This window comes from Glycine soja, chromosome 1 (assembly GCF_004193775.1).
Source record: "Glycine soja cultivar W05 chromosome 1, ASM419377v2, whole genome shotgun sequence".
In the NCBI taxonomy this organism is placed as follows: Eukaryota; Viridiplantae; Streptophyta; class Magnoliopsida; order Fabales; family Fabaceae; genus Glycine; species Glycine soja.
Window position 1 is genome coordinate 51,696,225 of NC_041002.1, and position 26,695 is coordinate 51,722,919.

At 33.0% G+C, this 26,695-nt stretch overlaps 3 protein-coding genes across 4 annotated transcripts; all 3 read left to right on the top strand.

The window, feature by feature from the left end:
- The first annotated feature begins 1,834 nt into the window (after positions 1-1,834).
- Positions 1,835-6,292, top strand: LOC114420607 (sulfite exporter TauE/SafE family protein 3-like). Its single transcript, XM_028386462.1, has 12 exons — positions 1,835-2,213; positions 2,366-2,525; positions 2,639-2,839; positions 3,492-3,556; positions 3,657-3,696; positions 3,860-3,909; positions 3,998-4,084; positions 4,423-4,473; positions 4,888-5,109; positions 5,214-5,307; positions 5,503-5,643; positions 5,741-6,292. The coding sequence occupies exons 1-12, from the start codon at positions 1,995-1,997 to the stop codon at positions 5,821-5,823; spliced, it is 1,413 nt and encodes a 470-aa protein (XP_028242263.1). The 5' UTR covers positions 1,835-1,994; the 3' UTR covers positions 5,824-6,292.
- A 6,629-nt stretch (positions 6,293-12,921) lies between these two features.
- On the top strand, positions 12,922-19,257 carry LOC114420614 (ATP-dependent DNA helicase DDM1-like). The gene is made up of 16 exons (XM_028386466.1): positions 12,922-13,049; positions 13,131-13,210; positions 13,749-14,009; positions 14,115-14,213; positions 14,571-14,917; positions 15,028-15,220; positions 15,352-15,527; positions 16,104-16,173; positions 16,260-16,449; positions 16,547-16,645; positions 16,726-16,820; positions 16,913-17,032; positions 17,743-17,862; positions 17,950-18,048; positions 18,139-18,249; positions 18,739-19,257. The coding sequence occupies exons 2-16, from the start codon at positions 13,139-13,141 to the stop codon at positions 18,973-18,975; spliced, it is 2,289 nt and encodes a 762-aa protein (XP_028242267.1). The 5' UTR covers positions 12,922-13,049; positions 13,131-13,138; the 3' UTR covers positions 18,976-19,257.
- Positions 19,258-21,058: 1,801 nt separating this feature from the next.
- Positions 21,059-24,431, top strand: LOC114420622. Of its 2 annotated transcripts, XR_003668393.1 has the most exons (3): positions 21,059-21,356; positions 21,565-21,807; positions 23,789-24,431. XR_003668393.1 is itself a non-coding variant. In XM_028386472.1 (2 exons), exons 1-2 carry the CDS (start codon positions 21,247-21,249, stop codon positions 23,985-23,987), a joined length of 309 nt encoding a protein of 102 aa, XP_028242273.1. In that variant the 5' UTR covers positions 21,060-21,246; the 3' UTR covers positions 23,988-24,431. The 2 variants fall into 2 exon arrangements, 1 of the variants encoding a protein (XP_028242273.1); XM_028386472.1 differs by lacking the exon at positions 21,565-21,807 and having other exon boundaries at positions 21,060-21,356.
- Positions 24,432-26,695: the final 2,264 nt, after the last annotated feature.

Here is a 26,695-nt window from a genome sequence, read left to right on the forward strand (position 1 = left end):
TGTCTTCTAATAAGAGAAAATTGAGCTAAAAATACCCCCCTATATAATGTTGAAGGGATATTGTCTTTGTTACACTTATGATATGTATATCTAATAGGGGAAATAGAATGAAATATACAGATTTCGAAAAAGAATACAACTATTAAAGGAAATTAAATAAAATAGTAACTATTTTGTTTCACTCTTTTCCATCATTCCAAAACCATCTAAGCGATCTAAATATAAACCATAAAAAAAAACATAACATTAATGCTTCTTCCATGAAGCTTCCTCCGGAGCCGTTAGCTTGTTTTTTATGCTACGCTAGATATGCTGAAGGTACTAATTTAATTTATTAACCCTGAGGTTAGAGACAAAAAGAGAGGAAATGAGAAAAATAAATTTCAAAAATTAATGTGAGTCTCATACCTTCATCTCTCAACTTTAATTCAAATATTTTTTTTCTTCTCTTTCATCATCTTCTACACAACCAAATTCACCCTAATTGTAATCTAATATGTTTTTTTAACTAGTGAATCTTCTTGTACGTGACAACATCATTGTCGTTTATTGTCTGTTTACTATTTAGCCATTCTGGGCCGGGAAACTTCCATGTGTACGTACCATTCTCCTTAACCATGCCTAAGAGAATAACGGCTTCCTTATTTATCAATGAATTATGAATGGTGTTTTTTTTTATAATATGAATAGTGTTTTTCTGAGAAAACAATAACGTTAAGAGAATAATTCTTTGGATAGACAAGAGATGTATTACTGAGTAATGTGTAGAACTATAAGATGGCAGGTGTATCTGTGAAAAATGTCAGTATGACTCTAAACATATAAGATGGCAGGTGTATCTGTGAAAAATATCAGTATGACTCTAAACATATATAAAAATAAATTCAATATTAAAAAAGTATTTGACTTGTCCAGTGAGGTAGGAATGAGAAGTAAAAACTTGAAGCATAACCAACATGTGAAGCAACATTTTTTACCGTAGTAAGTCATAGCCTCTATATATACTCAACTATTTAAATTTTGGTAATCTTTACATTGTGATATCCTTTTAGTATAAAAGTGAGTTAACTGCGATTTTCAACTTTTCAGAATTGCTAAAAATCCAAATCTATCAAGTGGGATTGAGTCAAGTAGAAGGGATTAGTTCTCACAGCTAGTGAACCAAGTTCAAAATTTTTGCTAAAATAGATGTCAGACATTTAGTGGTCATCTTGAAAAGGATTTTATAGAGAGAAAAAAAAATTAAATCTAATTATTCTCCTTAATTATGAACTTGAAATGACATTAATTTCTGTAAATGCACGACATATATCATATAATTTTTTTTATCAATTAGAGATATCAAATAATTCCACAAGAATAAACAGGAGCTGGGTTTGTACGTGCCAAAACGACTATATAGCCGCAAATTGTTAATAATGCATTTGAATAAGGATAAAATTTAGGTGGAATTACTTTTGGTTGGAGTTTCGTCTCGGTACCTTTAAATTGGTGTTGTCCTTTTATAGCAACCTTCGTTGCATGAGTGTTTGAGATAAAATATCAATTTTGATAATAAAATAACACCAAAAAACAAAAATTAGTACACTTCAACTTTGTCTTTTGAACAACCATACAATTTGAAGTAGTTAAAAAGCACTATAAAGGAATCGTCTACAATAGATTCTATACACAACAAATGGAGTTTTGGAAACAACAATGAAAACAATAAGATGTGAAAACCAAAATTATGCACCCTCAAAAATTCATCTAAGATTTCTTTAATCGAATAAATAATATTATTTAAGAGGCCAAAGATAGGGAGAGAAGTGTGCCTATATATATAAAAACAGGATGGTGGTACTGAAGAATGCACATGCACTCCTAATTTTCACAATTTCCTTCCTCAGCCACACTTGTAGAAGCAAAGGGGAAAAAAACTAAGGAAAGGAACATAGCATTGCTCTTAATATCCTAACTCCTAGATTCCCATCTCTGGCTTCTCACCTTGCATAATGGCTACAAAAGTGAAACGCAAGACTTTTTCAATTGCTGCAGCAACATGGATGGTCTTGTGTATCATCACTATGATCTGCAATGTCAGTTTAGCAGATAGAATTTTGAAAGAAAAAGAATTAGGAAATGATGTTCCGAAAGAGAGACAAGGAATTCTCAAAGCCATTGTGAATTTCTTATGGGAGGAAGGAAAGTCTTCCTATGAACCTGTTTGGCCGGTGAGTTCATCAAACACACTGATACATTATGAGTAACTTTTGTAGCATCTCATTATACTAGCATAGTACTTTGGTTATTTCTTTTTATAATGTTGTCTTTTCTCAATCTGAAATGTGCATGCATTGTGGTGGTGGTGGTGGTGGTTGAGCAGAACATGAAATTTGGTTGGAGAATTATAGTAGGATCAATCATTGGATTTTTGGGAGCAGCATTGGGCAGCGTAGGAGGGGTAGGAGGTGGAGGAATTTTTGTGCCTATGCTGGCTTTGATCATTGGCTTTGACCCCAAGTCTTCTACGGCCATTTCTAAGTGTTAGTAGCTATTCTGATTTTTTCTCAAAAACAAGGAGATTTATTATCTTGGTTTATTGCAACATTCAACTTTTTTCATTCTTCATGCCACAGCTTTGATTTCATAACCGCAGGTATGATTATGGGTGCATCTATATCAACTGTATACTACAATCTGAGGCTTAGACACCCAACACTAGACATGCCCCTTATAGACTATGACCTGGCTTTGATTTTCCAGCCTATGCTAATGCTCGGAATAAGCATTGGTGTTATATGTAATGTCATGTTTGCTGATTGGATGGTGACAGTTTTGCTTATCATCCTATTCATAGGTAATAACTATATTGTGAACATTTGTCATTTGTCCGTTTACTTTAATCTATTTTGTGTTTAAAGCATGTCTAATTATTTACCTAAGAATACTAAGGTCGGCCTAGTGGTCGGAATTAGAGTAATACAAACAAGGTCTTAGGTTTCAACTTTCTTCTCCCGAGTGTATACCACAAATAAAAAAAATCTAAAAGTTTACAATTAAAAGTATAATATTTTTTTGAAACCTTGGTATAGAATATTTACTGTCTTTACCGATGACTAATCTCCGTCGGATTCTTCCCTCCCAACCATATTTTTTTCACCCACAAAATTTGAACCTGAGACCTGGGGATCAAGTCCAGCACCATTCGGACCAACGACTTGTTGGTCAATTAAAAGTATATTTAAGAAGTCTTTTTTGGAGGGGGAAAAATCACATTAGTAGATTCTTCCCTATTTTAAGTATGAAATTTTCGTTTATCTCAATAAATTTCAATAAAAAGAAACCTTATGAATCTATCTTTTTGGTGTCAATATAATCACATTATTGTATTTGTCAGGGCTTCATAATCAGTTGATGCTACAGATGTCATTATTTATATAATGTGATAGTAATGCTTTATTTATACTTTTCCTGGTTGGTAATGCTAATTTGGAAATAATCGGTGATAGCTACATCAACAAAAGCTACATACAAAGGCATAGACACATGGAAAAAGGAAACAATTGCAAAAAAGGTAAGTTCTCCTTATTACACTTCCTTGAGTTTTGAAGTCGAGTCTCACTGCTTCAACTTATTGGTAAGAAACTAAGAACACTATGCTACTTGACTTTCAGGAAGCATCCAAACTGTTGGAAGCAGAACCAAAATCTGGTGGTAAGCCCCTATAAAACTCTTTATAATATTCAGATAGAAAGGAAAGGAATCCAAGTTCCAATTATAAGATTTATCAGATAAAAATATAAGAAGAAACAGAAAATCTCTTCAACATTTATTGTTTGGAAAAGTAATGTTGTAACTTGTAACCCTTTTCTGGCAGATGACTACAAGTCACTACCGAGTGGTCCAACTGAGTCACTATTTGAGGAGGTATTTTCAAATCATTTCCACTTAGTTCAGTCTATTCATAATTTATCTAACTTTATCTACTATACAAAATTTTCACGTGTGCATGCAGGCCCCTTTACTAAAAAATATTTATTGGAAAGAATTATCACTCCTTGCGTATGTTTGGGTGGCTTTTTTCATTGTTCAGATTGTTAAGGTAATCAAACTATTACATAAGGTTTAATTTTCTGATTCCTTAATCACACATGCAGATTGTAAGTTTTAAAATGTGAGTTTCAATGTAAACTAGTCATTACTCACTAGACCCATTCGTTTAAGAAGTAACTTGTTTTAGACTTTTTTGTCCTTGAACATGTGTGTGATCAATGAAGTCAGTCCTTACCATAAATTGATATCATTTTAACCTATGAGGCTATGATTGAGGAACTTTTTATAATATTAGGAGTGGAACTTTGGTTTATCTTTTAAATTGATTCACCTGTTTTACTGTTTAAAATTTACTAAGTTATGTTTAGTGAATGCATTTCTATGCAGGAATACACCAAGCCCTGTTCCATCCAGTTCTGGCTTCTTAATTTTTTGCAGGTAAGGTTACTTCTAGACATATTTGGATACTACATGTCAGATGAATTTCAGCAATCAATTCTAGTTGTTTGACTTCTAATACCAGTTTGCTAAATCAATGAACCAAAGGATATGACATAAAATTGTCAGTGGAGTTATGGTTGTAAGAATTCCTGACCAAGAGTTTGGCTGAAAAAAGTATAAGACAAATGAACTCAAATATGTCAGCAAAATGTACAACAAATTGGACAGAAAGGCGAGAGGCAACTTGAAACAAGGCAATAATAGGCACTTGAAACAAAAAATTGTAATCTATAGCATAAAGGCTAAACGAGCATTGATATTAAGCTAGCTTTGATATGTGTAACTTTCTGCAATTAAACATAATACCATGTCTCATCAAGGACTAAGTGATATTTGATTTGCCAATTCAAGGTTCCTGTCGCAGTCTCTGTTACACTTTTTGAAGCCATAGGCTTATACAAAGGAACTAGAGTGATTGCATCAAAGGGAAAGGAAGTCACCAATTGGAAGATTCATCAGATTTGTCTCTACTGTTCCACTGGAATAATGGCTGGTATGGTTGGTGGACTGCTTGGTCTAGGAGGTGGTTTCATTTTGGGGCCATTGTTTCTAGAATTGGGAATTCCTCCTCAGGTACTACCCTCTTCACCATTTTTATGTATTTACCATCTTAAAAATTTCCCAAGAACAATGTCACAAGAAAAATATAACTTTGCCAAATGTATTCTTTGTTGCAGGTAGCAAGTGCCACATCAACTTTTGCCATGGTTTTTTCATCCTCCATGTCAGTGGTGCAATACTACTTGTTGGATCGTTTCCCGGTACCTTATGGTAAGTAGCATTGACAATAATCTTGAACAAAATCCGGAATATACCAGCAACTTTATTTGTTGCTAGTAACAATAGTTGCACCACACTTAGGTTTTTATAGTCTATTTGCTGCTAATTTTTATTAACATCTCAAGTTGTGAAACATAGTAGTTATTGATTTTAATTTTATTATATATTTTTACCTCTTTGTTGCAGCTTCCTACTTTGCATTGGTTGCAACCATAGCTGCCTTCACTGGTCAGCATGTGGTGAGAAAAGTAATTGTAGTTCTTGGCCGAGCATCCATCATCATCTTCATACTAGCATTGACCATTTTCATCAGCGCAATCAGTTTAGGTACTTTCTACGATTTTAATTGGAATACATAGATTTTTGTTTCATTATTTTGTTTCTTTCAAATATGCTTATTTCAAGTGTTATGTGTGTATCACAGGTGGAGTGGGAATAGAGAATATAATCGAGAAGATAGAAAATCATGAGTATATGGGCTTTGAAGATCTTTGCGCTTTGTCTTAGGTGTGCCTTATTAGTATTACCATATAGAATAACATTATTCAAATTGGTGATATGGTCACCTATTTGTCCATTTAAATTCAAGTAAAGAAAAGATTGTGAGTTTTAAATTATATTACTTCATTATCTATTCTGCAATGGCTGGCTGCGTCGTAGTTTTGTCATCTCAATGTTGATGTTAAGTATTTCACTTTGGTTTCTGAAAAATCTTTGTTCATTTAAGACAAAAAATATGAAGGAATAGTGTGCCACGAAAGGAAGCACGGGGGTGTATTCTCTAATGATTTAGACAGCACATCTGACAGGTCATGGGCTATGAATGATGCAAGTAAATTTTTGGCTTTGTTAATTTATGGGTTTATACCTTGATGAAAGTGAACACATGTAGTCCACCGAAGTTCGTCTATGTAGTGTGGTGATGACACCCTTTTGTACGTTACATAAAAACACTAAAATATCATATTTAAAGTGACGAATTGTACACGTATCTTAACCGTGATAATCGATGAAATAAAGTAGAAAAAGGGATTTTGCATATTACAAATTCAGAAGAAAAAAGAAGAAGGAAAGTTTGAATTAATTTATAATTAGCTATATTCTCCCGCCCATTCATAAAAAAATAGATATATTATTTATACAATAATTTTATAATATTGTGCATCAATACGTTTAGCACATACTTCTTTTTCTTTTATTTTTATCTCACACGTTACTGTATAGACTTTTGTAAGAAAATTATTATTTCTGTTTTAAAGTTTTTTTAAAATAAATAAAAAATCTATTATTTAATACTCTCTTCGGACTCATATAAATGTAAAAAAGTGGTCTTATATGTTAGATTTAAATCTAACTAATTTTATCCTATTTAATATTATCATTCTTAAAACATCCTTCATTTATTTCTAATTCTATTTTCTATTAATCCTTTTTATTCATGATAGCATGTTTCAATGAAAGACATTTTAAAAATAATTTTATTTTTTTACTTGAGATTAGAAAAATTAAATAATATCAACTAACTTTCTTAATTAATATGTAATTATTTATTTTTATTTATATATCAGTACAAAAGAAATATAGAATATCTTTTTATTAACATAAATTAAATTAAAAGAACTAGTCGTTCCCTCATTCAGTGAGGAGCAAATCACAATAATAAATTTTTATTTCATTTACACCGGCAAAGAAAACATGTGATATTAGAGATTGACATTGTTTTCTTTTATTTTCATCTTCTAAACAAAACACACCTTAACAAATGTCTACTTTAGTCACTCTCCATCCTCTTTATCTCTCTCCAATTCTTTTCAACTCCTCTCTTAAAATATTTTATCTCGTTTATTTAACACCATTTGAAGTTATATTTATGGACAAAGAACTTTTCATGACCATTGAAGGGAAGTTAATTATCCATATATTTTGAGTTTCGAATCAGTCAGTTACAAATTTCTTGCTTTGTGTATTGTTCACTCGTTGCATTTTGGCATCCTATATTCTCTTTATGAGTGTTATATAGACACCATTATGAAAACTGCTAAAATGGAAAACACAATTTTCTCTACAGGTATCTCCAATGGAGTTGAGAACGGGAAAGAGTCATCGGACAACGGTGGGAAGAGTGATTCAATTTCGTTTAAGGATATCGTGATGAAGAATAAGGAGAAGATGGAAACTAGGCCAAGGAAGGATCTCTTCAAGGAGAATTTGGCTCGTATTGAATATGAAAATGGGAATCTATTGAAACCAAAGGTGTTGGTTGCAGATTTGGTCTACGATGGGTTATGTCAACCTTGGCAGGATGCACAAGTGATCAAAATCCTAGGGAAAACTATTGGGTCACCATGAAGAAGCGTCTCACGAGAACTTGGAAACTTGTTGCAAGTTTCACTTTTCTAGATATTGGCCACGGTTTTTACATGACTAAATTTGACAATGAAGAGGACAACAAGAAAGTCATAAAGGAGGGACCACGGCTTATTTTTTATCACTACGTAACGGAGCAAGCCTGGTCACCCTCTTTATTCTCGTCAGAAGCAAAGATCAACAAAACCTTTATGTGGGTGAGATTTCCAAGTCTTAATCTCATAGTTTATGATGAAAGTATTTTGTTGGCTATGGCTGCAACAATTGGCACTCCTATAAAAGTGGACTCTAATAAGCTAAATGTGCGTAGATGACATTTTGCAAGGGTGTGTGTAGAGATTGACTTGAATCAACCAGTAGTAGGAAGGGTTTGGCTACAAGGTCACTGGTACAAGGTGGAATACGAGGGGCTACAAAGAATATGTTCAACATGTGGTTGTTATGGCCATTTTGCTTGTGAATGTTCTATGAAACCAGTAGTTACAGATGAGAAGTTTCATACGCCTAATCACGGAGGTTTTGATGGAGTCATAAAAACAAAAAATGCAAAGCCTGTTTCCAATATCCAAGTGGCGACGAAGACAAACCTAGGGAAATCAGTGGAGGACATGTCAAAGCAATCATTAAATGGGTCCCACGTTGATGATTCATTGAATGGGGAATGGTTAATGGTTAGGAAGAAAAAATGGAATAACGTTGGTTACCAAAATAAGAGAGGTTTGGCTTTGATTGATAATAAATCAAAACTGAAATTTGATGGCAGGAATAAGGGGAAGAATACAGTGGTTGTGTATGGGGCCAAAATAGTGGATAATGAGCCAAAATTTGAAGTAGGGTTATCCAATAGTAAGGAACAAGGGAAGAATATTGTTATCGATGATAATGTTTATATGAGGTGATGTTGTTATTGATGATAATTGATAAAGAATGATGTTATTGGTGATAATATTGATATGAGAATGTTGTTGTTATTGAAGATAATGTGACATAAGGTGATGTTAATATTGATGATAATATTAAAATGAGATGATGTTGATGTTGATAATGACATTGAGATAAGATGTTGTTGATGTTAAAAATATCATTATGATGATGTATGTTGTGTATGCACATGGGGGTGCAGTGATCATGATGGATATTTTTAGTGGGGAAAATAGAGTGGTTAAAGAATTTTAAATATCTATGGAGGGGAATGACTTAGAGTATTTAATTATCCACTGTTAGTGCATTGATGGTGTCCATGTTTCATACTTCATATTACATGAAAATAATTAAAACTTTGTCAATAAGTACTTGTAGTTTCTCATGAGGGGAAATACTTGTACTCGAGGGCATGTCACTTGGCTTGGAACTCCTTTAAGACTCAGGCTGATCACCATGGGGGGAGTTATCTGTGCACGATAGGATGACCTCGACACTTGTTGTCTAGTTTTCCTAAGTGAGAGTGTTACGTGAACACGCTTAAGCTATTTCCTGATGAATGGTACCACATTACATTTGAAGGTTGATGTCAGGTGCATGCATCATACTAAGCATGATTAATTGGAATTATGGAAAGTTGACGACTAATTGTTGAGTGTTTGTTGGACTAATGGACATTTGTGTATGATTATGATATCTGTCAATGTTTTCTTAATAATCATGGTCATTTGATTTTTGTGTTGATTCCTTTTATAATAAATTCACCCTTGCAATTTTTGTACCATGTGATGATCGTGAACCTTCGTTTGTGGGAGCAAATGGACAACAGTAGATTACGTGGAGTGAGATTCTTTTGTTGGAGCTGTCAAGCCAACGTGATAACATTGAAATTATTTTGGGAGAGAGTTGTGCTTTGTTAATCAATTCCTTCGTAGCTGGTTCTATGATTGTTTTTGAATTGAGGATGTAAATTATAGATTTAATTATATGTATGAACTAATTTACCTTCCATTATGTGAATGATGTATACTGAGTTAAGATATCTATATATATTCATTTAAGTATTTGTGCGTTGTTTAGTGAATGTATATCGCGAAAAATTTACTTTCGTTTTTCATAAGTAAATTAATGGAATTTTCATTAAAAAAATTGAAATTTACACGGTTTAGAGTAGTGATATTATAATGACGATGCAGGTCGTTACATCCTAGAAAATGCTAGATTTGGGGGTATTATTCATGACTCCTTTGGCAATTGGCATGTTGGTTTCTATGGCTCTTGTGGTATGGCTATGTCACTAGAGGCTGAACTACTAGCTATTCTTCATGGTTTGAATTTATCTTGGGATAAAGGCTTTAGGAATATTCAATGTGAGTTAAACTTCACATTGGCTTTACAATTGATTTTAGAGGGAAGGAATTCACTTCATCCTTATGCTTTAACCATACAAAAGATTCAAGACTTTAAGCTCCTCGATTGGGACCTTCACTTCAATCATACCTTTCGCAAAGGAAACATGTGTGGAGATGAACTTGCTAAAAGAGGTTCCTTATTCCAATGTAATCTCCAAGTGTTTGATGACTGCCCCCCTTCATAACTCAGTTAATTCTGATTGACTGAATAGGGGTGTAATTCATCAAGCATTAACTTTTTCTTCCTTTGTTTTTTATTTTCCCATGTATAAAAAAATATAGACACCATTATGATTAAAAGTTAGGTCTATCAACATTATAATAATTTTTATGAACAACTTTCAAAACATGCTTTCCAATTGGAATAATCACTTTCTAAAGGTTATTTTCCTTCACATGTTCCTTCTTATCATGAACAAACTTCTTTAACAGTGATAAAATGTTTAAGTAGAGGTGAGTCTGTTAAAAAAGTAATAGGTAGTTTTAACACAAATATTACTAGATGTATAATCAATTTCCAACTCTTCTTAAGGTTTTTTTTTACCAATATGCCACTATTCCAACCAAGGATCAAGCTTTCAAGAACTCCCAGCTTTCTAAGCATGTATTTAGCTTTTTGAGCAGTGTACAACAATTGCAACATTATTTTTTTCTTACACTGTGATGTTGTGTCATTATCTCTTCAAAAAATTGCATTCTTATCAAAATTTCAAAGATATTTATCACTAACACTTATTCAAAATACCCGTGATTTGGTTCAGAAAGTTTGTTGAAATTAAAATCACATAGATTCTAAACTTAACATTTTTCTCCTTTTGACAAAACTCACATACTTCGTTAGGAATATTTGCAATAAGTAAACCAAAAATTATATTCTTTTTATAATAGATAATTCAACCCCAAAAAAGTGGAATAGATCAAATCACATATGCCATAATCAAACACCATTTGGAATCATATAATTCAAATAAAACTTTCAAAGATAAAGATAGTTCAAAGTCATTTTCACATTTACAATAAATCTTTCATTATCAAAATATAATAAAAAGATGAATATGTACATTATAACCTTTATATGACAATTGTCTTATATTCAACAAATAGGGTGAAATATATGGCAACTAGGCCATACTCCAAAATCTATATTTTTGTGTTATTTTTAATCCTGAAAGGGTCGGGAAACGACAAAAAACAAATAGGAACTACCTTATAAAGGCAACCGTTGACAGATCAACCAACAACAAAGGAAAATGAAAGAAGGGAAAAATTTACAAATCATGCACCCAGACTGCATGTGTTTAGCGTGGCTAGCAAGAGCATTACAGAGTTAGCCTCCCTAGACACGTGTTGTCAAATTACAAAGGTAGGGGGAAAAACAAGACCCCATATACTCTAAACTACAGGGTTGTTGGATGGGCCTACTCTACACCCTTAGTCAGGAAGTCAATGGTCATTACTCATTAGGGAGTTCGATTCAACAATAATTTTAGAAAAGCCTCTTGAAGTAGCTACTTGAACCCCTTTTAAGATAGCTTGCAATTCAGGTTGAACAATTGAACAAGATCCCAAATAGTAGGATAAGTCGAACAAAAAAAAAAGAAGCCATTATCATCCCTATGCACCTTAGCAACATTGGCTAAATTGGAGTTGGAAGACAAGGCCCCATCACAATCAAGTTTCCCCCATCTCGTAGGTGGATATCTCCAACAAATTGTTAGGGAACATCTACAGATACCCTTAGGCGTTTGTTGATCCTGAATTAGACTTTCTTGAATGCACTTAACATTGAATTTAGCTCTATTAATGAGAGAGATATCATTCTCCCACTCATTTATGAAGATGCATTTATTACACCTTTCCCAAAGTACATTCATTAAAACAACAAACAAAATATGCCAAACTGAGTTTGAGGGAGATAAATTTACCCCGATCCAATTATCCAAGTAAAGGGAAAAGAAACGAGCCATATCTACTTGCGATACCACTTTGTCCCAGACCCCAACAACTTTAATACAATCCCTAATTGCATGCAAATTCGACTTCCTCTCCTTCAAAATGATTTGACATACATATGAGTCCGCTAAGCCCTTGGCCCATCACACATAATTGGTCACTAGAGTCTTTCTTTTCACTTTCCATAGAAAACAATGATGCCTCTCTGGACCAGGCCAACGTCATGTAAGATTATACATGGTGTACGTTGTGCCACTGGAACCAACTTTGTTCCAATACGCCAAAACCATTGAAAATTTGTCATTATGCGAGTGTTTCCAACTACACCTATTATCTAAATACCAAATACACATCATTCGACGATTATGAGCAATTATCTAAGTTATGCAAATTGAGATAAATCACAAAACCTTGGATAATCGATTATAGACAAATGTACACACACATATTTTAATATTTTTTGACAGTTAGAATAAAAAATATATAATTAGAGAACATAGTGCAGTCACTTTTTTTAGTTGTAACTTTTTCTAAGTTTTTTTTTTATCTTTTTCATCTCCATTTATCTCTTCTGTTTTACTCTTCTTCTTAAGATGTCTATTACCGTGCATTATTTTCCTAAAAGAGTTATTAGCAATTTGTTTTGGAAAATGCAAGTTTGAAAAAAGTGGGAAGCAAGCAACAAACCAAAATGCGGCCAGTCAATGACAGCACGCGTCACCCCTTTTCACGAAATTTGGGAACCAAACCAAAATGGGCCTTTCTTTCAGAAACGACCTTACTCAATGCTTCAGAGATGAGTCAAAGTCAACAAACACTTACGCTCACCACACAGGTTTTGATAGTAAATATTGCCAAAAACGGTGGTCAATAATTCAATTCCACTTTCCCGCCCAATTCCATGCCCCATCAATAAAATAAAACCAAAAATATAGAAAATAATAAATTCCCCTCTCTCCTTTTTAATTGGTTCTTGCTTCACATTTCCACACTTTTCTTTCCCCCCCGTCCTTCCGTCTTCCCAACTTCTCTGAAACCTCAACCCATACTTTTTCGTTTCTTTACCGTTTCCTCTGCCAGGTAACCCTTACGCCGTTATTTTTTTTTGTTTATTTATTTATTTTTTAAAGTTTCTGTTCGGTGATTGTGCTCTACGTTTAGGGTTTGAAATGGAGGCGAAGGACAAAGTGAAGAACGAGGATTCTGCAGCGGAGTCTCCAACTTCGGTCCTTGAAGACGAGGTATGTTCTGTGCTTCTCCTTCTTCCTCGAACGACCATAAACGTTTTTGAAGAGTGAACATTGAAAAATGCATATTTTCTCTCACGCCGTTTCACTCACACAGCGTGCTCTTGGTGTTTATGCTTTGTTTCGAATATATTTTTTATTAACGGTAACGCGCTTTATTATGTATTGTAAGCTTGATTTGAACGGTTATTTTACGGAACCGCGTTTTGTGCCACAAAGTAGTGTTAAAACTTTTTTCGTTTTTGTTCTTGTTCTGCTAATTGAGTTTTAGGTGTTTTTTTTTGTTATTTTATTTATTATCAATGACGCGCATAATGTAATGCAAGCTTCAAATGAAGGGTTACTTTAGGGAACGGCGTGTTAGTGTTGTCGTCGTCGTTTTGTTCTACAAAGTAGTGTTAAAAGCTTGTGTCATTTTTGTTTCTGTTATGCTGATAAGGGTTTATTCTGTTTTTGTTATATTTTTTTTTGGAGCAAATTTGTTTGATGTGTGTTGTTTGCTTTTACGTTGCTAACTTTTTCAAATGGAAAGGATGTCTGTGCCCTGAAAGAGGAAGTTAAGTTGGAGGAAATGGTGACTGCAGACGTTAAAGATGACGGGTCCTCTCTTATATCGAAAACAATGGTAGAGGAGGAAGAGAAGCTACTTGAAGCTAGGATAAAGGAAGAGGAGGTGCAGTATGAGGAGGCAGTAGACCTTAATGACATACAGTTTAACAAATTGGATGAGCTTTTGACTCAAACCAGACTGTACTCTGAGTTTCTGCTCGAAAAAATGGATGACATCACACTTGTAATTTTTAACCCTCTTTTACCTTTTTTTTTCTGTTATCTTTTTAAGCGTGTTGATTTTTTGTTCTTGTTGCATTGTTCTTATTCTCTGAATATTTGTTGCTAGGCTGTGGGTGAACAAGAGAACAGGGAAGAGCAAGAGAGCAATCCTTCTGCGAAGAAGGGCCGTGGATCAAAAAGAAAAGCTGCTTCCCAGTACAATACTGTGAGTACATTGTGCTCCGTTGCATCTTTATTGTTTTCACATAACCTGTCAGGTTATTGTATATAGGAGATGTAAAAGTGGCATTTTAGTTCAGCTTGTTTTGTTACTATTAGTGAGATGTATAGTTTGAGACATGATATCTCTTATCTTTGTGTGCTAGAGCAAGTTGGTTAAATGTTGTTTGACCAGTGGTTTTAAGTTCATGAAATGCCATCATTTCTCTCCCTTTGCTTTCTAAGCAAGGTTTTAAACAGGCACACATTTTATTTTTTATTATATTCTATTAATTTGTAATGCTTGCATCTAGTTTGAGCTATTTTAATCATTAGCATGTTGTCATGTTTGAAATTACTTTAGAGGAAGGCTAAAAAGGCAGTTGCTGCCATGCTGACAAGATCTAAAGAAAGTGAGAAGACTGAAGATACGAACATGACTGAGGAAGAAAGAGTTGAGAAAGAGCAGAAAGAGCTCATGCCTTTACTCACAGGTGGAAAATTGAAGACTTATCAACTGAAAGGTGTAAAGTGGTTGATTTCCTTGTGGCAAAATGGATTGAATGGGATTCTTGCTGATCAAATGGGTCTTGGGAAGACAATCCAAACGATTGGATTTCTCTCTCATCTAAAAGCAAAAGGTCTGGATGGGCCGTACATGATAATTGCTCCTTTATCAACCCTCTCAAACTGGGTGAACGAGATTTCTAGGTAGATAAGAAAATGATTTGTTGAAGATTTTGGCTGCTTAGTTATTATATAATAATTATTATGCATGGTTTTATATTTTGACGATCATTAGTTTTAATAAATGTAAATAGGTTTGCACCATCACTCCCTGCCGTTATCTACCATGGTGACAAGAAACAGAGAGATGATATCCGGAGGAAACATATGCCCACTAGAACAATTGGCCCGCAATTTCCCATAGTCATAACTTCTTACGAGATTGCTTTAAATGATGCCAAGAAATATTTCAGGTCATACAATTGGAAATATCTTGTTGTTGATGAGGTAATAAATTCGCTTACTTGATTGTGCAAAAAGTTTCTGTTTAGTTCAATGTATTTACCCAGCAATGCTCTAATTAATAGTCTGTAATCTGTATGCTTCTGTTTTTCTGACTAGATTTTTCTCCTTTAAAGGGACACAGACTCAAAAACTCACAATGCAAATTAGTGAAGGCATTGAAATTCATAAATGTTGAAAACAAGCTTCTTTTAACTGGAACTCCTCTTCAGAATAACTTGGCTGAACTATGGTCTCTGTTGAACTTCATTTTGCCTGATATTTTTGCATCCCTTGAAGAATTTGAGTCATGGTTAGTATCCTTTGCTTATTTGTTATTTAAGATCATGCTTTTCTTTTCTGCAGTCATCATCTGATGTCCTTTGCTTATTTGTTATTTAAGATCATGCTTTTCTTTTCTGCAGTCATCATCTGATGATGTGCCAACTCTGAATTGAGATTGTTGAAAATATAATTCCCTTAAATGTTTTCAAGATTATGTGTTTTATATTGAGGAGATGAAAGCTTTACACTGTGACTGCAGCATATTGAAGGGAAACAATTGGGCCAATTCCTCTATATTTCATTAATTTTTTACCAGTTTGATATTGATATGAAGTTAATGAATTTGTTTCAATTATGTTTCCTCAATTTTAATCTCCTTTTCTCTTGAATCTATTATGTCCTACCCCTACCCCCATTTCTGCTTGTATAGCTTGTTTTTCTTTCAAACCCAGTTGTTGCTTGTGACTTTGTTTTGTTGCTCTTCTCTATATGATCAATAGTTGTTTCTCTGTCATTTGGCAATATTTGTTTTGGTTTAATGCAAAAGAAAACCCTATGGTATGCCTTGGTTTTTATTTCTTTTGTACGATTAATTTCCTTGTAGGTTTAATCTGTCAGGGAAGAGCAATAACGGAGCAACCAAGGAAGAACTGGAAGAGAAACGAAGATCCCAAGTATGCACCCTAAGCTTGCTTTTGTATTAGTCCATTCTAATTTCTAATATGAATTGGAAGGTTAAACATGACCTACTCACATGCAGGTAGTAGCAAAGCTTCATGCCATTCTTCGGCCCTTTCTTCTACGTAGGATGAAATCCGATGTTGAGATTATGTTGCCACGGAAAAAGGAGATTATTATCTATGCAAACATGACTGAGCATCAGAAGAATTTGCAGGATCATTTAGTTAATAAGACACTGGGGAACTATTTAAAAGAAAATATGTCAAGTGGTAAGATTTGCTTCCAGTTTTTGCTTTCATGTTGCAACTCAATATCTTATATCCTCATTGTATGAATATTGATCTGTATTGTGCTGCTTTACTGCAGGACGTTCTGTTCCTGCAGGTATGATTCGTAATTTGGCTATTCAACTTAGGAAGGTGTGTAACCATCCTGATCTCCTTGAGTCAGCATTTGACGATTCATGTAAGTATCATGCAATTGAGTGGCTTTACTGGTTTCATGATCCATTAATCTTTGCTAAGATATGTTTGCTTTCTTGATAGATTTGTATCCTCCTTTAGAAGAGATAGTTGGACAATGTGGAAAATTCCATTTGCTTGATCGATTGCTGCAACGTTTATTTGCAAGAAATCACAAAGTATCCTTTACAGTGCTTTGCCTTTGTCTTTCCACTTTCTCCTGTTACTAAGCTGCTACTTACATGCAGTTGCATTTGCTGATTGTTATCAGGTTCTTATCTTCAGTCAGTGGACTAAGGTGTTGGATATAATGGATTATTATTTTAGTGAAAAAGGCTTTGAGGTTTGCAGGATAGATGGTGGTGTGAAACTGGATGAGAGGAAACAACAGGTTTGTACTAATGCATGAATAACACAATCAGATAATTCAAGTTTCTTTTCTGATATTTTCTGTTCATTTTTTCTGGTTATTGTATTTTATTTTAGGCATTGAATATTTGATATTGCATAGCCCTTCAGCTTCTTCAATAGGTTTGTACTAATGCATGAATAACACATCTATGTTTTATCTTTTTAAGTGATTATTTGACTGTGCCTTTTTTTTTAAGTGCTTTGCTTATTGAAAAGATGTTTAAAACTTTTATGATAGATACAATTTTAGGAAGAAAAAGAAAATTCCAGAAGAAAAGTTGTGTTTTTCTTGAAAGCTATTATTCCGAACAAAATGCTATATCATAAAAGCACTTTCTTTTTGAAGATTACACATGTATCCTAGATAACCAAGAGATTATTACAGTTGTTGGATAATCATATCTTAAATATATAAATGACAGGCTTTCGCCGCTGTCTTCTTTTATGCATTATTTATATGCATAAATTATTTCATTAAAACTGAAGTATTATTGGCCACTTCCATTTTAGTTAACATACTATTAGTAGATTAAGAAGCTTTAAGTCTGTTTTGAACATGAATGCTGATTGCAATATACTTGTGTTATCATTTGATGTTGTATTTGCAAATATTGTTCTTAATCACTAATTGTAGATTGAAGTGGCTAAATTTAAGTCTAGTTCATTGGTAACTCTTCTGCTCATGAACAGATCCAGGACTTCAATGATGTAAATAGCAATTGTAGAGTTTTTCTTCTTTCTACTAGGGCTGGTGGATTGGGAATTAACCTCACTGCAGCTGATACTTGCATTCTTTATGACAGTGACTGGGTACTTTTTGACATTTTCATTGTTTCACATTTCATCTATTTGCTCTACAATGTTTAATTTATAATCCTTTTTTTGTTTGAATTCCAGAATCCTCAAATGGATTTACAAGCCATGGATAGATGCCACAGAATAGGCCAAACAAAACCTGTTCATGTTTACAGGCTCTCAACTGCTCAATCTATAGAGGTACTTAGCAATATTGTATATTGGCCTCAATCTGTGGTTTGACTTGAGGATCGTTTATATTGGGATGGATATGACAAAGTCTATTTACAGGGTCGCATGTTGAAAAGAGCTTTCAGCAAATTAAAGCTTGAGCATGTAGTGATTGAGAAGGGACAGTTTCATCAAGAACGTACAAAACCTGCCAGTATGGATGAAATTGAGGTTTGTATTTTAGCAGTTGCTTTCTAATGAGTTCTTATTTGTTATTTTCTCCCATCATGTTTTGAAGTAGAAACAAATCTGTTGTCCATTATGCTAGCATGCCTTAGATGTTGAAAGATTTTGATTGTCAACTCTATCTTTTTTACATGGCCAAAAAGTCAATTTTGATTGGCCTAATTAGATGAACATGTAGGTCATTAAATGATCAATTAGTCTCGTTAGTCTCAATTATTAAACTTGCACACCTCAGCTTACACTTAATTTACCAACACATGGGGATTTGCTTGTCTGATCATACTCATAGTCACTAGATTGTGTTGTATACCTATTTGGTTAGGGTAAGCTTAATCTAAATTTTACTGGAAATATGAAGTGATGGGGACAATCCAAAATTTGGCACTTGCATCGTTTTTATTATTGAGATATATTTATTTGAGTTTCCTTTACTACCTTATTTTAATTTGTTGTTCGTGCATGATCAAATTTTAGGAAGATGATGTTTTGGCATTGCTTCGCGATGAAGAAACAGCCGAAGATAAAATGATACATACAGATATTAGTGATGAAGACCTGGAGAAGCTCTTGGATCGCAGTGATCTTATAGTCAATGACTCAAACGATGATAACTTCAAAGCTCCAGTCAGTGTGTTTCCTCCTAAAGGACCAGGGTGGGAGGTGGTGATTCCAACTGCGACTGGGGGCATGCTCTCTACTCTTAACAGCTAGTTTCATGTCACTGTTTATGGCTAGAGTTTGAAAATTTTGCTTTTTGTGGGATGAGATGGAAGGGCTTTTCTAAACAGTCTCATGTCACGGTGGTAATGCCCTGGATGGCATTCATTTTTTGTAGATGCTTCTAACGGAACTATGTTTAGAAATGAAGCTACTCTGGCCATGCTTTTTGCGAGTGGGAATTAAATATTCAACTTGTTCAGTGGCGAAAGTGATTATCTTATGTTTGTTCTGGAATTCATTTTCAATGAAATGAATTGGTTTGGATATGATAAACCTTAATTTAGCAGTTTATTTTCTTCTATTAAATTAATTCTAGATATTAGCAAATCAAATAATGCAAACCTTAATATAGGGTCTCTACTATTAAAGCAAAGCTTATGATTAAGGTTACTAGTTGGCTTTATATTTGCGAACTTTGTCCTGAATTTAATTTTAATGACAAAATCACCGCCTCTGAAAGAAAGATTTGGATAACAGATCAAATATTTCCTTAACTTCATCTTACTCATATTCTTACAACCTGGCAATAACCTTTAGGCTTGAGGGAACAATATGTAAATCACTTCTTAAGATTTGAGATTTGTATTTTTCAACAATTTTTGTACCAATCCCCTTCGAACTCATGATCTATTTGAACATTTTGACGTGTGAATGAATTTTCAACGAACATCACATGATCTATTCTAGGTGTTGTATATTATTTGCTTGTATGATTGAAACAACCTTTTTACTACGAGTTGTGACATAAGTCTCGCATTGTGGAACATACATTTAAAGGAAATATGGTATTTTACGAAGCAAAATTATTGTCACAACACAGTGGGTGAAGGTTGTTGCTTTGACCATGCAAACAAATAATATAAATCACCTAGAATCACTGTAGAAAGATCATTTGCTGGCATTCATTTTCAGGTCAAAGTCCCCAAGTAAATCATAAGTTTGATGTGATTGGTACAAAGATTGTTGAAAAATGCAAAGTGTTGCCATTTTGTCTTGAAGATAGTTGTAAGTCTTTTATGTACAAAATCATCAATTTTAAAATGGGATACCTTGAAAACAATATTATCCCTGTTTTAAGACTTGATTATCAACCAGCTTGAGGTGTTTTGCATATTATTTCCTTATGCCTAAAGGCTATTTGTTTCAAAGGTGGAGTTGTTGTGTCTATTATAGATGACTGAAAACATTTTTGCATGCCCTCAACAAGGTTGGAGTATGATAGAGGTCGGGGAAGAGTATTTCTTTGATTTGTTATTCAGGTCTTTCTTTCAAAGATCAAGGCTATTCAGAGATAGTGTTTTTTCTGTATGTTTTTATTTAATACTTAATTTTTATTTTAAATATTTTACATTTTTATTTTTTTTTCAATTTGATTAACTAAAACTTTATATATTTTATTTGAAGTTAACAAATTATAAAATATAAATTAAACTGAATGGAATTGTCAGATGTAAACCCTAATTTTACTTCATATAGTTATTTCTTAAAACTTAATATTATGTGTTTGTTTGTATGAAAATGGGATTCGGCTTCAAAAATTTTCTTCAGGTCGCATTTTTTGGCACTGTAAACTTGGGTTGATTCATGAAATATTAAGTTGTTTATTACAGTTGCTTAAATTATAAAAAGAAATTGTTAACGTGGTTGTATTTTTTAATTGATAAACTTAATTTAGTCTTTTAAACTTTAAAAATAGGTAGATTTTTTTTTACTTTTAAAAACATGATTAATTCTTATAGAAGAGGAATTAAATCTATTTTAAAAAAAAACCAAAATTTATTGATATAAGATAGAAATTTTGACCACATTTGACTGAAAACATATATAACAAAAGTCAAAAGCATAACTTTTGCTTAAAAAAATAAAAATTAGCATAAAATTTTTTATAAAATAATTTCAATATTGAAATTAAAAATAAAAAAATGATTTTGGAAAAAGTTGTTTAAAGATTAAAATCATACATTTATTTGTAAAATTACGTTTAAAGATATAAAAATTTCAATTAAGCAATTAAAAATATTTCAATTGCATCAAAATAATAAGACAATTGTATATATTCCCCTTGGTTTTGACTTCCGACTCTGCAATTTGCATTTGCAATTGCAAAAAACCTAAACCCAAAACCCGAAGAATAAGAACGCCATTGTTGGATTTGTGGTGACCGAAAATTGGCGAAAGCGAATAGGTTTTATGTTTGCAGCCAACATAAGGTAATCTGAGTTGGGTTAGAATTTTCCATTTTGGTTGTGGGTGGAGGCGGAAATGATAACCCGCTCTAAAATTGTGGAGCAGCTCCGAGATTACCAGATTCGTCACAAGCGCAACTACTCTGCTCTTACTTTCTTCTCGCCGAAGCCCCATATCCAAACCAGGTATCCTTTTTTATGCCCTCGTTTAACTAGATGGGTATGTGTTGTTGTTGGTATTTTCAAGACACTGCAATTTGTGTTGCTGAAATTGGAAATAAAATATTTTGAATTCGGTACCATGTATATGGGATTCTTGGAATTCTCTTTTGCTTAGATATGCTGAAGGATATAAATTTGATGGGTTAACTTGTCTTGTCCATGCCATTGCTAGGTAGGATGAGAATATCTTGGTCATGATGGGTGTAAAGAGCTTGCAGTATGGTGTGGAGTGGGGATATTGCCAAGCCCGTTAGAGTGATTGATCTCAAAAATTTGGGCAGAAGGGGCAAGGCAATTTCTCTAATTTTAGATGAGAACAAAATAATATGATAGAAGTTAACATGGTGGGTGCAAAGTTGAAGACAATGACGCTTATATGACAACCTAATTCTGTAGTAGCATTGAAAATGACAAAGTATGATATCATATATTTGATATTGATGTTCTCCTATCTCCCGCTTTCATTAAATACTCTGATCTTTTTTATTTTTCTTCTTCTTTCAGTTTCAACTGTTGTTAGATGTGAAATCTTTATAAAGCCTCTATAAAGTCCAAATACTCCAAAATTGGCAAACTATCTATACGATATTCGTATTGGATACTGATACGTATGATACACCTAGATACCTATCTAGGGAGTATCCTTTATTTTGTATTTTTATTTAATTGCATTGACAGTTACTTTGAATAGGACTAAAATTATATACGACTTCTTCTATATCTTTGAAGCTTATTAAATATTAGGGCATTCGTATTGAACCTTGACTTCTTTTGAACATGACTAATGATGCTTTTGTGACATTTTGACATGGTTTGGGGAAGAATATGCAATTTTTATGGTATGTTTATAGGGGCAAGAATATATTTTGACATGAGCAAGGGAAAGATATGTAATTATGGTTTTTGTTAGGATCAATAGTATTTTTTTAATAAATTATGATAATCATCCACTGATATAATTATGTATTAATGATAAAGTATTATATATGATGAATTTATGTACTTTTTTTCTAATTCGTGTTAATGCATCTAGGCTGTATCATATCTTGGATTTTTAGGAATTTCTCATATTCTTGCATGTGTGTTGTATTGTATGGTTGTACCCATGTTGTATTAAGTATTTGGGTGTTCAACTTTGATATGGTATCAGAGTTTCTATGACTAAATATTTATGAGTTTGATCATTGCCACTCGTAAAAAAAAAGTTGAATTTCATCATGACATAAGATGGGTCTGTGCATTATCCCATCTTCAAGCCCATAGGGGGAGAGTTGGTCTACTCTGTTATTTAATTTCAAAACATGTTAGATCATAGATGTGCATATTCTTCTAACAAAGGGCCGCAGTATCTTGTAACATGCATAAAATATAAATTACTAAGTTCCTTATGGTTTTAGTAAAGGTGCATTACTTATTTTCAGCTAGCTGGTAGTTAGACAACTTAATCAGGTGAAGAATTTGATATTATTGATGTAAACAAAGCGGGAGCCATCTTGGCTAATGGACAAATAGATAGGATGGATCTGAAAACGAGTTATGGCCATGTTTGATAATGAGCTTAATCAAGTGCTTTATTCAATAATGTTCTGTACAAGAGAGCTTATGTCATAAGTGCTTGATTCAATAAGCTTATTTTGATAAGCATCATTGAAGCTTATTGAAATAAGTTGACGTATAGGAAGGTCATAAGTCACTTTAACAAGTTTAACCGGACACCGTCAATTTTCATCTCACAAGTTTATATGGTATGTCCAAATAAGTTTTGCAAAACCTCTTTCAAATGCTCCTAGATCGTGGATAATAATGCACTAAAGTGGTCATGGATCAAATTAATTGAGATGGACCTATTAGGCATCTGTTGCATTTATTCTAGTTTGTGAAATTGATACCTAATCGGTTAAGTTGTCTTATATAATCTTCGGGTGTAAAATATATTCATTTGTATTTGGTTTGATCTGTCAATGATAATATTACAATGTTTTAATCCTTATTAGGATTAAATATGTTTTTGGTCCCTTAAATATAATATTATGATGTGTTTAAAGGAAAACTTGAAAGAAAGAGATTTTAATTGTATTTTTGACTTGTGTTTACTGATATATTAGATCTGGATTTCACTTGCAGTACTGTGAGTATCATTGTAAGGGATCTTGTTGCACTTTTCAGCTAGATCGGTCTATTAACTAGTATTCTACCAAAAAAATCAATTATAAACTAATATCTTTAGATGTGCTCTAGTAGAGAAACTTAGAATTTGCAGCCGTAGTTAAATATGGAATTTGGATCAAGGTCTTGGTATCCCTTTTTTATCAGATCTATTAACTTATAAAATGCATATAAATAGCATGGCATTATATTGATGTATTTATGGTTGACATTTTCTTACCTTGTTGCAGGGTTGATGTTGCTGTGGCGATTGGTTTTGCTTTACTGTTCCTCATGCTTGTTTTCTCATCCCTTATGACCCTTTACTTGAGGCACTTTTGGCTTTTTGGAGTTGTCATATGCTTCAATATATTTCTTCCTGCCCGGCTAAGAATGTCTAGGCAAACATTAGCGAGGAACAGGGAAAGAAGACTGCCATTGTCCATATGAGAGTTCATTCTGGTGCGGTGGTATCTTGCTTGTACACTGGTAGGCAAGGGCTTATTTCTTGGCTGTTAATTAATTTGGTCTTTCGTGGATGCTCTTGGTGTTCCAAATACTCTCTAGGATGTGACTTTTCCCTGCCTCTTTTTGAGGTAGAGGCGGTATTCATCTGCACAACCTCTATATACACAACCCAAGTGAACTTGTGGTACACCCGTTTCACATGTAATGCTTATAAAACTGAGCCCAGTCAAGAGGCATAAAATTTCTTTTGCTTTGTTTCTTAATTAGCATGTAGATTTTCAATATTCAAGGAATTCGGCATCTGCAGTGCTTTTTTATACATTGTCTGCAGCTTTGACTGTGTAGAGTTGTATAACTTGCAAATGTAAATGGTTATAGTTGATGAAGAAATAAAAGAAAAATTCTCTCTCTGGAAGTTGCAGGCTAGCGCTGTCCAAGCAAAATGTGTCCAGTCCCTGCCCGAGGCTTTGACTTTTTTGAGTTCTTTTCCATCAGTTTAAGAATTGATAGACATTTTTGGCGGATATAACTTTTAGCATCCTTATTCCAAAAATTCAAAAAAATGGTTCTGGTAATTTACGCTTTGTTTGGTAGAAAGGAAAAACAATATAGGCAGTAAAATAGATAGGTGAGAAAAGATTAAAGAAATAGAGCTGAGATATTAATTGTTTGGTTTAAGAAAAATAGAAGAAGAATAGTAGAAATAGGAAAAGTAAAAAATAACTAAAAGAAATAACATAATCGATTATGTAAAGCAATATAATCAATTATGTGGTTTTACAGAATTGATTACATGACTTCGACAGAACAATTTTCGAAGCTTTTTTTTTCGTATGTGGAAGATTTTACCCTTGGCCCTCTTTTTTCTTTTTTTAATTCTGCATTTCCCACAATAATTTTAAAATTATTTTTCTTCCAAATCCTCTCCTCTAAACAGTACCTAAATAATTTTCATTTACGCTCCTCTAATTTCTTCTCCACCAAACAAACACATGATGTTATCACTAAATAGTGATAGGGATATTTTTAAAGATCAAATCAATAATCTTTTCTAGAGGATAAATGAAAATTTGCTATATTTATAAATAATAAAAATATATTTAATCGTGTAGATTATAAAGAAAGACCCAGAGGTGGAAAGGATCATATGTGACTGATAATCGTTTTGTTTACTATAAAGGTTTAAAAATTATATGTTGAAATTGACATTTTTAATCGGTCTCTCGTTGTCACACAAATAAAAGAAAGTATATAAGAAAAATATGTTTTTAAGTTATTATTTACTTAAAAATTTTGTAGTAATAAATCATATCTCTAATTTTATTTATAAAATTAATAATATTTTTTTTAACTTATTATTTATTAAAATTTAAATATTTAAATAATTATGTAAAAAAATATTACAGTTCCCCTTTGATCCAGTCCTGCGTTTGTCCCTGTTGCTAATTATACGTCTACTATGTTTGTTTCTGAAAAAAAAAAAAATTGAATTCAGATGTTGGCAAACGTAGTGAAATCCAAAACAAATGTATCTTTGGTTTACTATATATATATATATTTCATATGGGCAAGATTAAGGTGGACATCTTAATAAGTGGTCCACTATCAACCATTATTCTTAATCCTTAGATTAATCTTATAATATAGAATTCTCTGCATCAGATTCTTACTCCCTCTCAACAATTCTCAAAAATCACGTCCAATAGTGACAAATGATGACCAAACGGAGAGTTGTTAAGAAGGATAAGAATTTGGTGTGAAGTTGACCAAACGTAATTTTGGCCCTTTCATATATAGTTTGTAAGTGGCTAAGTGCTGTCATGGTCCCCCACAGTTTCATCTTGTGCCACCTTTAGACATTGATCTAGGTATTGAATATCATGAGCAAGAGAGGAGGAAAAAAAAGTTGGGAAAATATAATCACATCTGCTTTCACTATTGGTCTAAAATAATGAGTGTGGCCCTCCATCAGATCTTCCGAATGTGTTTAAGGGCTTCTTTTGGATAATAGTTGAGTATGAACGATGCTCAACAATAATTCCTGCGATACTGTGTTTCTTTTCTTTCTGCTTTCATAACCTATAGGTTGTATATTGAGTATTAATTTAGATAACATGAAACCCAACTGCCTATATACCATTGGGAGTACGTAGAAAGAATTATTTCATCACTTATAATAATTTAAAGCTAATCCATTGCACGCTCATTGCATATATATATATATATATATATATATATATATATATATATATATATATATATATATGCTTCCTTTTAATCTTCAGTGAACCAACCTCAAAATAATCTTAGAATTTTCTGGTGATGTTATGTTCTGAGAAGCTGCAATAGAGTTAGCACATGTTTTTTAAAAAAGTCATGTAGTACATTTTATTTTTAATCTTAGAATTGTAATGATCTATAATTACAATTCTGATTTCTCACAATAATCAAATGTTCTATCATCATAGTCTCTCTTTCTCGCTCATGTATGTATGGTTCATGTGTGTTTTAGATTTTAAATTTAGACTAAACTCAAACTTTAAAACTAGCTAATGAAATAAGAATATTCTTATTTATTTTAGTTGTATTACCAGTCAACGTGAAATCTTCAAAAAATCGGATAATGACCATATACCGAAACTAGATTTTGCAAGCATAAAATTTGTAAAACTAAAATATTTATGAGTGGT

Excerpts from the sequence above, each read along its gene's own strand:
- LOC114420607 (XM_028386462.1), top strand. The coding sequence starts at position 1,995 with ATGGCTACAAAAGTGAAACGCAAGACTTTTTCAATTGCTGCAGCAACA. Across the intron at positions 2,526-2,638 it reads TTCTACGGCCATTTCTAAGT|GTATGATTATGGGTGCATCT; the intron begins GTTAGTAGCTAT and ends TCATAACCGCAG. Across the intron at positions 5,644-5,740 it reads CATCAGCGCAATCAGTTTAG|GTGGAGTGGGAATAGAGAAT; the intron begins GTACTTTCTACG and ends TGTGTATCACAG.
- LOC114420614 (XM_028386466.1), top strand. The coding sequence starts at position 13,139 with ATGGAGGCGAAGGACAAAGTGAAGAACGAGGATTCTGCAGCGGAGTCT. Across the intron at positions 14,918-15,027 it reads TGGGTGAACGAGATTTCTAG|GTTTGCACCATCACTCCCTG; the intron begins GTAGATAAGAAA and ends AAATGTAAATAG. Across the intron at positions 15,528-16,103 it reads CTTGAAGAATTTGAGTCATG|GTTTAATCTGTCAGGGAAGA; the intron begins GTTAGTATCCTT and ends ATTTCCTTGTAG.
- LOC114420622 (XM_028386472.1), top strand. The coding sequence starts at position 21,247 with ATGATAACCCGCTCTAAAATTGTGGAGCAGCTCCGAGATTACCAGATT. Across the intron at positions 21,357-23,788 it reads AAGCCCCATATCCAAACCAG|GGTTGATGTTGCTGTGGCGA; the intron begins GTATCCTTTTTT and ends ACCTTGTTGCAG.